We start from the raw sequence: 12,756 nt of genomic DNA, 5'->3' as shown, positions 1-12,756 counted from the left end.
ACCCCTTGGACCCATGATACTCATTTGTGAGTCACTTGAGGGAACTGCTCCTCTTTCCAGCTCCACGAGCGAGCCCTGCAAAAAACAAAAAATAAGTGAGCTGTGCCCCTCGCATTAAATTGCCATGTGATTTGTTACCCGTGTCCAGCCTTTCCATTCAGCAGGATCTTTTCCATATGTTGTGCACTTCTGGTTTGGAATCTGCTCTGGTTGTACTTGCTGTCTCACATCCCAAGCGGCTTCTTCACACTGCAATTAAGGGGAGAAAAACTACAGCGCTACATTTGAAATCATTTCATTTCCGTGTCGGTTTTCTTGCCCTTTTCTTTTGGATCTTGGTGCCTCTTCAACAACCTTGCAACATCAGCCACAGGAAAACAGGGTGGGGGTACAATACAAAAATTAGCGGTCTGAAATATAAACACTTGCACTCTGAGAAAAACAAGTGAGTGCAATCTTCACCACTACTTTTCCCAATTGTCACATTTTGTGACCTTTGCCCAGCCTTTCCGGTTCCTCTTCCACCCTGAAAAGCAAGCACACAAATTTGGACCATTTTTACTTATATTACACGACGGGCTTCTTCTCCACATGTCAAGTGCATTCGTGTCGCCCTCCGTCATCAAAAGAACCTTGAAACGGGAGCACAGATGGAGGGATCGAACCCCGTCCAGAATGACCCGGCTGCAACGCAGTGTTGCACAATGTACAACAACAACAAAAAACCAGCATCATGAGACTCCATTTTAAAAGTTAAAGTGGTTCTTCCTCATGTGGCCCGTCGATGCAGAATCTTCCAGAGTCGCACCTGTTTGGGAAGTGGTCCACCTCAGACCTTGAGACAAATGTCGGTACATTTTCTCAGAGACCCCCTTTGAAAATGAAGTCAAATAATGCATTCAAACTATTGAACATTCCACAAATACAAATTCATATAAAAGTGGGCTTTGTTGTTGTAGGAAAAGTTTCATTTCCCTTTCGTTTGTCTCCCGCTAGCTGTTGAACTCAAATTGTTCGCTGCTCAATCGAGCACAAAAAATGAATAAATCATGACCAAAGAAATTATAAAAAACACAGAAAAACAAAGTAACATACCAGCAGAAATAAAAGCACGATAGAACCAATATGCATATGCTGCAGTTCAATTCACAAAGACAACCTTCAAGTGTCATTTACAAACACAAAAAACAAAAACAAAAGCTGGCCAGCTTTTTAAAAAAAAATAAAATAAAAAGGAGAAAGATGGAAGAGGACACAAAGTACCAAATGGAATGAATTTTGACGCGTGCGCTCAAACCTAAAAAATGCCGTCGTGTGAAAATCCTGCAACAAACAAAATGGCATCGTGAGAAACGGAAACAAACGCCAAACACTTGCTCAACTGTCACTAACCTGAGAAAAGGCCACACGTGTGCCGTCGCCATTTTGTCGTTACCTGTGAACAGCACTTGATGAATCATCTCCTGCACACCTGCCTCCAAATGAGCTGCAGGCCTGAACAATCAAAGCCAACCCCTTATCAAAGCCAAAATAAATAAAAAATTATTTTCATTATTTACATTTTCAAATGAACAGAAATCATGACATCTGAAAAACTTTGGGCACCCTGCACAGTTTTGTAAAGCTGAAACCTGATCATGTGACAGATTGTTCACAATCAATATCTGGAAAGATGGCGATGTCGACCTCAAAGGTTTTAAATGCTCGGACTCATCTGACCGTGCCCCAACAATCAGTGAAAACTATTATAAAAGGAGGATAAAAAATGTCCGGAAAAGCCTACATTGTAATTTGATGTTTTTGGAGATCAAGCCATATTTCCTTGGCTTGTTTATGTACATTACCACCATTTTTTTTGTACACAATCATTACCATGGTCCAGTTCCTCTTGGTACCCCTCACCAAATCTGGTGCCACAACCCTGAAACACAGTAAGGGGAAAAAATAAATACATAATTGAGTTTTATTTGACGGAGTCCTTTCTCAAAGCCTACTCTGCACACGTTAATTTCAATTGCCAACTTCACACAACAAGAAAAAGCCACTCTAGTCTGGATCCAGACAAGCCACAACTGCAAACCACCTCAAGTAAGACAACTCCAAGCATCAGTTCTGAGAACCTTTCCACACCTGCCCTCATTTCAATCCAACCTTCCTAGCATAACACACGTTTGGCACCCATCGCTAAAGTCAACCAAGCCGCACCCCAGCGATAAACACCGCGCCGCCATTTTGTCCACATGCTCCCCACACGTTATACATATCAAACTTTTGTGTGTCGCTTGATTCTTGACTTGAGGAATTGTTCATTTTCTTCGTCCCATTCGGCTCCTCTTCCAGCCTGCAAAGCACGCATACACAATTGTTTGTTGGTAACTTCATTCGTGTGCTTGTTCAAAGCAACCGGAAGTGAATTGTGACAAAACCGTGTTCAAACCTCAAATGCTGCTGCGTCCCGAACGCGCGGAAATCCTGCAAAAAAAGCAAAACGTCGTCGTCAAAAACGGCAACAAACGCCAAACATTTGTTTGTTTGTCCGCGTGCTCACCGAGCTGAGAGTCATGACGCTACCGGTGGCCGCCATCTTGCCGCACCTGTGACTAATTCCGTCATGCAAACCTGGCGCCAAATGAACTGCAGGTCTGACCAATCAAAGCCAACGGCGTTTTGCACACTATCGCCACCCGGTGGTCTGTCAAAATAACTGCTTTGGTTTACGGCAGTAATTGCTTTTTAGGCCACAAAAAAAAATAATAATAAATGAAAGCGAATCACTTGAACAAAGGGTCTTGCATTGCACTGTTCGAGAATGAGCTCTTCCGCTATTTTTATACTTTCATTTTTAAATACTTCCTAAAGTTTTGTAGTTGCAGGTCACGTTCTTCAAGTAAAGTCATGGCTTATTTTGCATTCCAATTTCAACACACACACATTATTTCGGAGCTACTATTTTTTTCCATTACAAAAATTCACATTTTCCAAAATAAATAAATAAATAAATAAATAAATAAAAATCAGCATTTCTCCAGCAAAAAAAATCATGATTAAATCCACTGGCAGGTTGTTGTGTTACCGGATTATAGCGCTAGGTGGCAGTGTTACTCTGCAGATCCATTGAAATAGTATTAGTAAAGTATAGGATTTTTTTTTTTTTTTTTTTTGATTGATCGTTATTTTGTTTTGTCTACACTCTGACCTTGTTATTTACGTCCTAACACCACAACATTAAAATTAATGGATTAAAATTTTCCCTATTTCAAATTTAAATCATTCAGCACATTCAACGTGTTAATGTGAAAGGTGCCTTTATCAATGAAAAAAAAAAAAAAAAAAGTATAATTTGATGCGACACAATAAGAAATTGATAAAACAGGTGTAAATATTCATTCTGCAATTTACCATTGCCGAAAATAGATAAACAAAATCATGGCGGAAGACATTTAACAATGATTAACATGCAATGAAAATACATGCAATAAAATGAAGGTTAAATTATAGTATATTTGTTTTAAGTTGTAAAGTACTGTAAAGAAACACACACAATCAGAAAAAAAAAAAAAACTGTGACCGAATGATTGTGACGAGGACACCGAAGGCATTCGAACATTTTTAGCTGGCTAAGACCGGAAGTGCTCGGCGGTGTGTGTAGAGATAAAGCACCGGGTGCACCACGCTGGCCGCAGACAGGAGGGCGACGCACAGGGGCGTCAACAAGCACGGGATAACGCTCGACTTCCGGTTCACGTGCATCATGGAGGCCACCGGGATGTAGCAGAGCAACGTCACGCTGGAGGTGGCGGCCACGGTGAAATAAGCCCGCCTCTTGGCCGGCCGCGGTGCCGCCCCGCCCGGGCCGGACCTCCGCAGGGTTTGCGCCACCGCGCTGCTGCTCCGCCACAGCAGCACCATCATGATCATCATCAAGAAGAAAGGCCCGTTCCTTCGGAAGAGCTGCATCCACCAGGACGGGACCTTGACACTGAGCACCGACAAAACGGCGGTGGGCACGGAAACGAGCCAGACGACGGCGGCGCCCAGCTCCCGGAAGCGGTAGCGCTCCAGGCTGGGGTAGTCGGTGGGTCGCACCACGGCCACGTAGCGCTCCACGCAGATGAGGCACAGGCTCATGGGGCCGCCGGTCTGCGCGTAGACCAGCATGAACCTCAGCAGGTTCCTGGGCGCCTCGGGCCAAATCAGCGCGTAGATGAAATGCGCGGCGGACAGGGCGTACTGACAGGTGTGGAAGAGCGCCAGGTTGATGTTGAGCACGTCCAGGCGGGCTCGCTTGGACTTGAAGCTGTGCCACAGCAGACACGCGGCCAGCGGCGGGCCCACCAGCAGCGTCACGATGTCGTTCAGGTACATGAACGCCAACTGGACCGAATTCCTCTTGCAAGTCATGTTGGCGGATTCCATCGCAGGGCCTGCACAATTCCATCCATCATAAAAAAAATAAAAAAATAAAAAATAAAAACTCGTATTCACTATTCTCATTTTATCAGGTTGTTCTCCAAACGACAATACAAAATCTCAATCGAAAAATGCATGCACTTTTATTTATTTATGTAACCTATCCCATGCATTCAAACACATAGGCCAACATTTGTTGCAATTAAGATATCTAAAATAATTCATTTAAAATGACAATTAAATCTGATTTCTTTTTTAATGGTATGATTTGTAATAATTGAAAAAAAATCTGCTATTGAGAGCTATCGATGTCAAAGAGACTTTTTTTTTTTTTTTTTTTTTTTACTGGGATTGCAGTGAATAAATTAATTAAATTAACAATTACATTTGTTGGGCCGATAATAAGCCTTATTTCAAGGTATCAGCATGGTGGCCGACACCAGAATTGGCTGTTCTCTTGTGGCCGTTTTACGATCAGGAACTAGAAAATTGCCATTCAGTTGTTTAAATTTTTAGGCAGAAATGAGATATAAAGGTTTTCAAAAAAAATTATGTCACTGTTTTTTTTTTTTTAAAGACAATAAATCATTTTAAAGACCCATAAACCCAAAAAAACATTTTTGCCTCGACTTTTTATCGTGCCTGATCGTAAACGGCCACAAGAGGGCACCATTACCTTGAAATTACTGTATATCAGTCTAACGGCTGGTGTCCGTACTTGCCCATCCGTATAAATGAATGAGAACAATGAATTTATAACAAACAAACAAACAAACAAACAAAAAAAAACATTGAATTCACCAATTTTGTGAATTATTCAGTATCGAAATTGCTTTAGTTCGAGCAAGCACACGTTTAAACCTTTTTCTATTATTTCCACTGGCTGGTGAAGCTGAAGAACAGAAATATTAGGAACAGCTCTCGTTTGACGTCACCATATAGTTTAGCCGAAAACATGGAGTATAATAAGCTCTCAAAATTGAGCATTATTTTTCGTTACACACATCTTGGACTGGATTACAATTTTGTTGGTATCAAATCATGTGTCCACTATTTAGCTTTAATGCCATAAAATCTAAAGCACTACTACTTTTAACAAAGCACAGTGTCTAAATTGATTTTTTAACGTGTTTATTTTCTATTCGAGGAATGTTAATTTGATGCGGTGTCCGTGCTTACCAGGTCCTGATGGTTGCCGTCCAAATGACAAAGTGGCGCCTCATTTCCCTAAAGGACCAAAAACAGGTGCGCTGTAGAAAAAACAAATGTCACCATTCATCACCATTTTCATAACACCGGGTAGTGTGTGTGTGTGTGTGTGTGTGTGTGTGTGTGTGTGTGTGTGTGTGTGTGCGCGTCACTGTCTGGCGTGGGTATGTTGCAAAGCATTTTCGAAAAAATAAAATAAATTAAAAAATCAACATTTATTTTATAAGGAAATTAAACACAAACTCATGAAAACAAACCTCAAACTACTTTAACAATGATGTGCTCGCATGCGCTTATGTTATAGTGTGCACAAGTCACCACAAGGCGTCGCTGTTGTAACATGCACTTTATCGACATGGTTTCAGTTGTCCTCCCGCGTGCTGTTCTATAAAAACATTTGGCCCAAGTTTTGCATCCCCCTTTTTTTTTTTTTTTTTTTTTTGTAACATTTGATTTGCAAATGATGACGTTTCATCTTTGCTCCCTCATCTTAATAAAGCAAAACAAACTAGTTTTAGTTAGTAAATAAAGCAGTGTTTTGACCTGTTTTTGTTACTTAGAAATAAAACTTTTATAGTTGTGATGATAAAATGGTTAACAGTAGTTTCATACAAAAGTATTTTATTGCGTTGAACAAATTGTTGCCATGTCCACATAAAAAAAAAAAAAAAAAGACTAACTAAGCAACTTTCCCTCAGCTATTTGTTGATATAGTTTGGATGTTTTATTGACAAATAAACATACAAATCCAACATAAAGTAGATTATATTGTAAAGTGGCCTAAAAATAATTTTTGGGGTAAACTTCATTGAGATGCATTTAAGACTCATAAATACACGTATGTATTTGAAAAAAAAAAGAAAAAGTAAGGTAATAGTAACTGGCTGCACAATAAACATGGATACACAGAGCACATGCAAGCAGAATAAATATATATTTAAAAAAAAAAAAAAAAAAACTTTATTCAAATAATATGTACTTATTATTGCTGCTGGTTAGTTTTTCCTTCTTTGGTCTTGGCAGCAATGTGACGTCAAGCTTTGCTGGATTTGAGATGATTTTGTTCTTTGGCAGTCATACAGAATATTATTTAGAATAGATTGTCTAAATGTGTAAAAAATACATTAAATCTGTACAAGTGCATAAAAGCATAAAAAAAAAAAACATACCATACCACAGCTTGAGTACTTAGTTGAAAATCCGAGATCCATTTTTAACTTGGGCTGGCAGTGAATGACTCAAAAGTACTGACTTTGTTAAAAGGCACTTATTTTTCTTCATGAATATTGCTGTTTGTAAATACAGTACATGGCGGAACTGTTAGGCACGGGATGCTTTACAAAGTGCAGCACAGGATTAAGACGAAATGATGCTTGGTCCTTTTTGAATGGAAAGAAACTCAAAAGAGGAAAAACAAGGCAGGAGGAGTTGGACCCTGGTGGTCATGGCGATGGCGGTTGCTCAACCGCTCATGGTTTAAGTGTCTTTTGGACTTGTTGTCCTACGCGTGGCTGTGGACCGAGATGCTGGACAGGTCGTTCCTGATGATCTCATTGACTGCAAGACCAGAAAGAGAGGAAAAAAAATAATCAAGTGGTTGGATTTCTTTCATCATTTCTTCCTTTGGGTATCAGAAAGTAATTTAGAAATTGGTGCCATCATATCACAAACACTTGCTCAGGGGTGTTGCCAGGGTTACCTGTTTGTCATCTATTAAACACGACACAAAAAGGAGAGAAGACACTCGCGAGGAGAGGAACTGACTGATACAATTCACTCCTGCACTCTCTTAAGATTCCTCTCCTCACCCTCTCTCTTTATTTGGTTTTCCACACCCTTTCCACACCCCTAGTTTACATGGGTGTTCCAACCCTAAAAATGCAAATGCAAAGCATAGTTGGAACACAATGTACTTGTTTGTCTACGTGTTGTGCATGTGAGTAGAAGATTGCTGAGTACATGTGTGGTTAAGTTTGCAATCATTTCTTTAACAGAAACAGGCGACCTCAGGAGACTGGCTCAAACCAGTTTGATGTGTTAGATGTTGAGGTCCTTCAGCTTTTTGAGTCATCTTCAAATTAGCCAGGCTATGTGAATGAGAGTGCAAAGCAAAGCATTCTTCACTGCAAGCAGAAGCAGTTCTTCATTGCAGCAAATGTATGATAACTATTTTTTTTACAATTATTAACAACTATTCCTACAGGTGTGTAGACTTTTGTATCCAACCCCCCCACACACACACTCACACACATTCAAATGTTGCCGAAACAACGTGAGGGTGACCATGCGGCCGACACAATCCTGCCAGCCAGCGTGCCAACCGTTTGCCATGACTTACTTTTCAAGGTGCCGCCACATTTCAAGCGCACGATCTGATTGGACAACAAACAAACGTCAATGTATCGACAGCCCCAAAATAGACGCGAGTGACGCCGAGGGCAGGCGAGAGGCCCCCGCGTTGTGAACTCTTCAGTCGAGATTCACGTCAACAACCTTTGGAAACCAAAGAAATACGTTGTGTTAGAGACACGCTAACGAGTTAGCATGAAAGTGAAGGTGGCGCTTCTGACTTGTTTGCCTTGTTGGAGCAGGCGGCTTCTGGCTTTTCAGATGAAGTCATACAGGAAGCTGCTTCCGGTCCCGCGGATGCACGCCGCAGCTGGCGCCGCCTGATACGGAGGTCCAGACACACGCATGTGTGCAAACTCGCGCACACACACAACCGGCCGAGGAACTCCCAAACAATTATCGGGACGGTGAGGCTGGCCTTTGCCAAAACGGCTTTCAAAACAGCAGCGAGGATATAAAACAAACGCACCCCGGCCCGGCCCCGCCCACCTCCCCAGTTTACTGCCGCGTTCTGGACCAGACCAGACCGCAAGCCACGAGATGTTCTTGGCCCGCCTCCTCGGGGCTCCTACCGGGTTACTGCGAGATGCTCAAGCTGCACTAACTCAACTTCTTCTGCTATTTCACCAAAATGGCAGAAAGATCCAAAATTAGCAAAAAAAAAAAAAAAGTGTTGTGGCGCATCTGTCACAGCACACCACTTTATTTTATTATTCATCCATTATTCATTTAATTATATATATATGATAATCATATTAAATAATTATATTATAGTTATATTAGTATTAAATTATTAAGTATTCAACACAATTTTAAATAATTGAATGACAAATTTAAGAAATAACATTAAATATGTAATGCAGAAAATGTTTATACTGAATAAAAATAAATAAAATAAAGTTGAAGCCACTTAACGGATTCAGTCATTCTTTCGTGCACCACTAGAGGGAGCCCACACGCCTCACTTTTCAGAAACTACACGCACACGCCAACATCCCGCACAATCAGCGGCGCTTTTGAAATGATGAACGTCGTCTCCCTCCCAACGCTGCCTTAATTGTGACAGCGAATGATAAACAATCATGTGGAAAGTTCCAGGAAGAAGCTGACGGATCGACACGGCGGGATGTTTTTCGAGCCTTCCATCTACTTTCTGCGCGCCGTCCATCTTTAGCGCCAAGTCCAATGGCAGGTGTCCTCTTACGGAAAGCGTGAGTCACGACTCGCAGCGTCTGGCTGGCCCGCGTGTTGACCGCCTGGCCTGCCAGCGAGCGAGCGAGCGAGCGACTCCTAAAGGCCGAGCGCCATTAGTGCTTGATTTACATGTCAGTAAAAATAGCGCTGGCGGAGTTGGCGGGATAAAGGCCAGAGAATATGTCTGTTTTAGGTTGAAATGTTGAAAACAGACGACCCCCACGCTCACCCTCCCCCCTGCCTTCAAACTCTGCACGCAGCTGCGACTTGCATAAGAAGAAATGCGCAATCCTTTCAGCTCAATGGCAAGCAAACGCACCAAATCACATTATATGATACATCTTAGCATTTTTACTATTTAATATTTACATTAAAAATATATTTGTGAAGTTTTCAAAGGCATCAATATTGAAAATAATTTGTAGTACTAATGAAATGTTTTGGAAACTAATATCTAATTAAAAAAAAAAATGCATAAAAGCTTCAAATAATAAAATCTCAATTAAATTATATTTTTTTCAAGTGTGGTATTTTTTTCTTTCATTAGATGTTTAAAAAAATCAATTCACTAAATATTGTATTAAAAATCCATTCATTAAATATTTTTTTTTATTTACTCATTCTGCATTTTATTTATTGGGTACTCATTTTGTTATTAAATATCTAATATTTTTCCACTGCATGTATTTTTTTAAAATCAGATATGGCTTTATTCATGATTTGTTGTGATACTTAATTAATATTTAATTTAGTATTACTGTTAATTTATTAAATAATACATAATAATAAGGCTGGTATTGGTACTTGCCCATCCCCAACCATTGCATATTAATGCAAATTTATTATTTTTAATAATAATTATAATTTACTATTTTTAGATATTTAATATTTATTTTATACATGGATGTTGAAGGCCATTAGGATTTTAAATTTCATATTATACTCTCATAATGTGCTGCCGTTTTGGTGAAAAGAGGCTCAAAAGTTCAATTCAGAGACGCTCATATTGGAATATAACTTTGAAAGTAATACAATAAACTATCTTACAGTGGGGAAGAAACTTGCGCTGCGGGCTGTTTCTGTAATAAAACACAATGCTAATTATATTGTCGTCCAATGTAAACTATGTAGAAACCGTTTACAAGCCCCGAAAGACAGGCAGTCACGGCTACAAAACACATCAAGCGCTTAAAAAGTAAAGCGAATTCACACATTTCAGTTTGAAACGTGCTCCCGCGTCTGACGTTCAACTTAACGAGCTCCATTCCAGTGGAGAAAGATTACACCTGAGTGGCCGCCCGCCAGGCACCCGACCGAGGCGTTCATGACGTGACCCACCACATGAAAACGGCCGGCGGTGAAAACAGGCAAAATTTGTGGCCGCCCGTCTCCGAAGGCCATCATTATGGTCACGGCGGCGGCACCAAGTTTGACGTCATGACATTAGCGTAGCGAGCCAGACGTCAAATCCGACAACAGGGACTTGTTCACAAACTGGAACAAGTAGCAGACTTTGGTCAAGATTCTTTGCATTCTCATCTTTTTGGCACCAAAACAAAAGTTGCCTATGCATTGGAATCATACATAACCTAGGAAGAAGCCTGCTAGCTAAAAAGCTATCTTATCAAACAGGAAGTGGCACTGCAACTGGGTCCACTGCCCGAAAACAAGGACTTGTGCAGGAGCTGGAACAACCAAAACTGCTTTTGTTGTGTATTTTTTATTTTATTTTATTTTATTTTATTTTATTTTTTTAAATAAAAAGGACTTTTTGAGGCCCCATTTTGGGTCCCAACGTCTTGGGTGCCCTAGCTAACATTTAGTTAAATGGAGTTTTGGCACCACCCACTGTTTTGAAAATGAAACTTTAATCACCACAGTTTAGTGTTCTTATGTTTCAACTATATGTAAAAAAGGTACCAAAAATTCTACTGACACCCCGTGTTGGGCTACCAACTTCTGGAGTACCGTAGTATTAAAGTTGCTAGAAGTAGTTAATTTAGGGCAACATCAACAGTTTTTACACCAAAATTGGAAAAAAGCTAACAGCACCAGAGGGTTTCAATCAAAGCTGCGCCTGATGCAGTGAAGTAGTTTTCGGGTAGCAAAACATAAAAAATACTACTTACCGTCATCGAGGTACATCTGGTCCAGTTCCTGCGGTTCCTCCTTGATGCTGACGCCCAACGCCGGGGGGCTGCCGTCATCCCGCACCGAGGGCCTCCCGCCGCTCTCCGGCACCTTGGCGGGGCTGCCGCCGGGGGAGAAGGCCGTCTCGGGCGTGGAAGGCTGAGACGGTGGCTGGAAGCGGCCTGGGGTCTCCTGGATGATGGATACGTGCGGCATGGGGAAGGGCGGGGGCAGCGGGGCCGGCGACAGGTCGTGCAGTTTGGGGCTGGTGCTGGGGGAGGAGCCCGGGTTGGGCTTGGGCGCCGATCTTTGCTGCTGCGTGTACGTCAGCTGGGGCAGGAAGTAGGGCTTGGGGTGCGCGGAGAGGCCGGGCCCCAGGGGGGCGCACACCAGAGGGGCGTCGTAGTCGTCCCGCGGCTCGGTTTTGATGGTCGGAACTGAGCGGAAGAAGACGGCGAACGGTGAGTCAGCGCATTTGTACGCGAGTGGGCTTGTGGCTAGGATACCCAAACAAACACTTGATCAATGAGACCTTGTGTCTGATGACTCATAGAAACATTCACGCAGCGGGAGAACACATGCTTGTTTTCTTTGGGTCACGCTCGCTCCCGCCACGTCGAGTGGACACGAGAAACAAAAGGCCTGACACAAAATGGTGCCTTTGAAGAGTGTAGTGTTCCCTCGTTTATCGTGATAATGGAAATCCACGTTTTTTATTTATTATTTTCATTATTTTTTATATTATTATTATATATTTTTAAATTCCCATCTTTATATATATATATATATATGTTTATTTTTATTTTTTTATTTATTATATAAGTTTTTTTCATTTTGGTATGATTTTTACTTTATTATAAATGTTTTTTCATTCATCATATATGTTCTTTTTTCACGTACATTCATTTTTTCCATTAAAAGTAGAGATCGACCGATATGCTTTTTTCAGGGCCGATACCGATTCCGATTATCGGTAGTCAAGGAGGCAGATAACCGATATTTGAAGCCGATATTCATTTGCAGTAAAAGTTAAAATGTTGGCACCAAATTTTTGAATAATGCAAACCCTAACCGTTCTTTACAATGGATTCTCACACTACACTTTTCATTTTACATCCTTCTATCTGCAATAAGACGTTGGTGGCGGGGGGAGTTAAATGTGGGGGCCAATGTGACATTACCTTTTATAGCATTTGGGATACTTGTAGTTTTATTCTATAAATGTTATATTTTTATATTTTGAAGTAATAGGAGGAACCCTGTCATTCAAAATGTGCATCAGCTGTGGCATTACTTATTACTACAGCAAAAATAAATAAAAAAATTCCATGAGAAAAACTATTCATCCCTGAACAGTGAACACCATACAGTTCTTGTAGACCTTATTATGATTATTGTTATTGTTACCATATAGACAGTTTTGATAAGCTGAGGATCTTAAATCGAGAACAGCAATATCATGCT

At 41.0% G+C, this 12,756-nt stretch overlaps 2 protein-coding genes across 2 annotated transcripts in view; both read right to left on the bottom strand.

Annotated features, from left to right (window-relative positions):
• Nucleotides 1-2,700: 2,700 nt before the first annotated feature.
• On the bottom strand, nucleotides 2,701-5,686 carry LOC144007304 (uncharacterized). The gene is made up of 2 exons (XM_077506826.1): nucleotides 5,590-5,686; nucleotides 2,701-4,424 (listed from the first exon to the last, which is right to left on the bottom strand). The coding sequence occupies exon 2, from the start codon at nucleotides 4,414-4,416 to the stop codon at nucleotides 3,610-3,612; it is 807 nt and encodes a 268-aa protein (XP_077362952.1). The 5' UTR covers nucleotides 4,417-4,424; nucleotides 5,590-5,686; the 3' UTR covers nucleotides 2,701-3,609.
• A 422-nt stretch (nucleotides 5,687-6,108) lies between these two features.
• Nucleotides 6,109-12,756, bottom strand: part of nfatc1 (nuclear factor of activated T cells 1) — a 31,973-nt gene continuing 25,325 nt past the window's right edge. Inside the window, exons 10-11 of the mRNA XM_077506802.1 lie at nucleotides 11,292-11,729; nucleotides 6,109-7,176 (exon numbers count right to left, since the gene is read on the bottom strand). Coding sequence (XP_077362928.1) covers nucleotides 7,121-7,176; nucleotides 11,292-11,729 — 494 coding nt within the window. The 3' untranslated portion in view covers nucleotides 6,109-7,120. The remainder of the gene's footprint in view (nucleotides 7,177-11,291; nucleotides 11,730-12,756) is intronic.

The sequence above is a fragment of the Festucalex cinctus genome, chromosome 19, assembly GCF_051991245.1.
Source record: "Festucalex cinctus isolate MCC-2025b chromosome 19, RoL_Fcin_1.0, whole genome shotgun sequence".
Lineage (NCBI taxonomy): Eukaryota > Metazoa > Chordata > Actinopteri > Syngnathiformes > Syngnathidae > Festucalex > Festucalex cinctus.
This window is presented reverse-complemented; position numbering and strand designations above follow the sequence as displayed.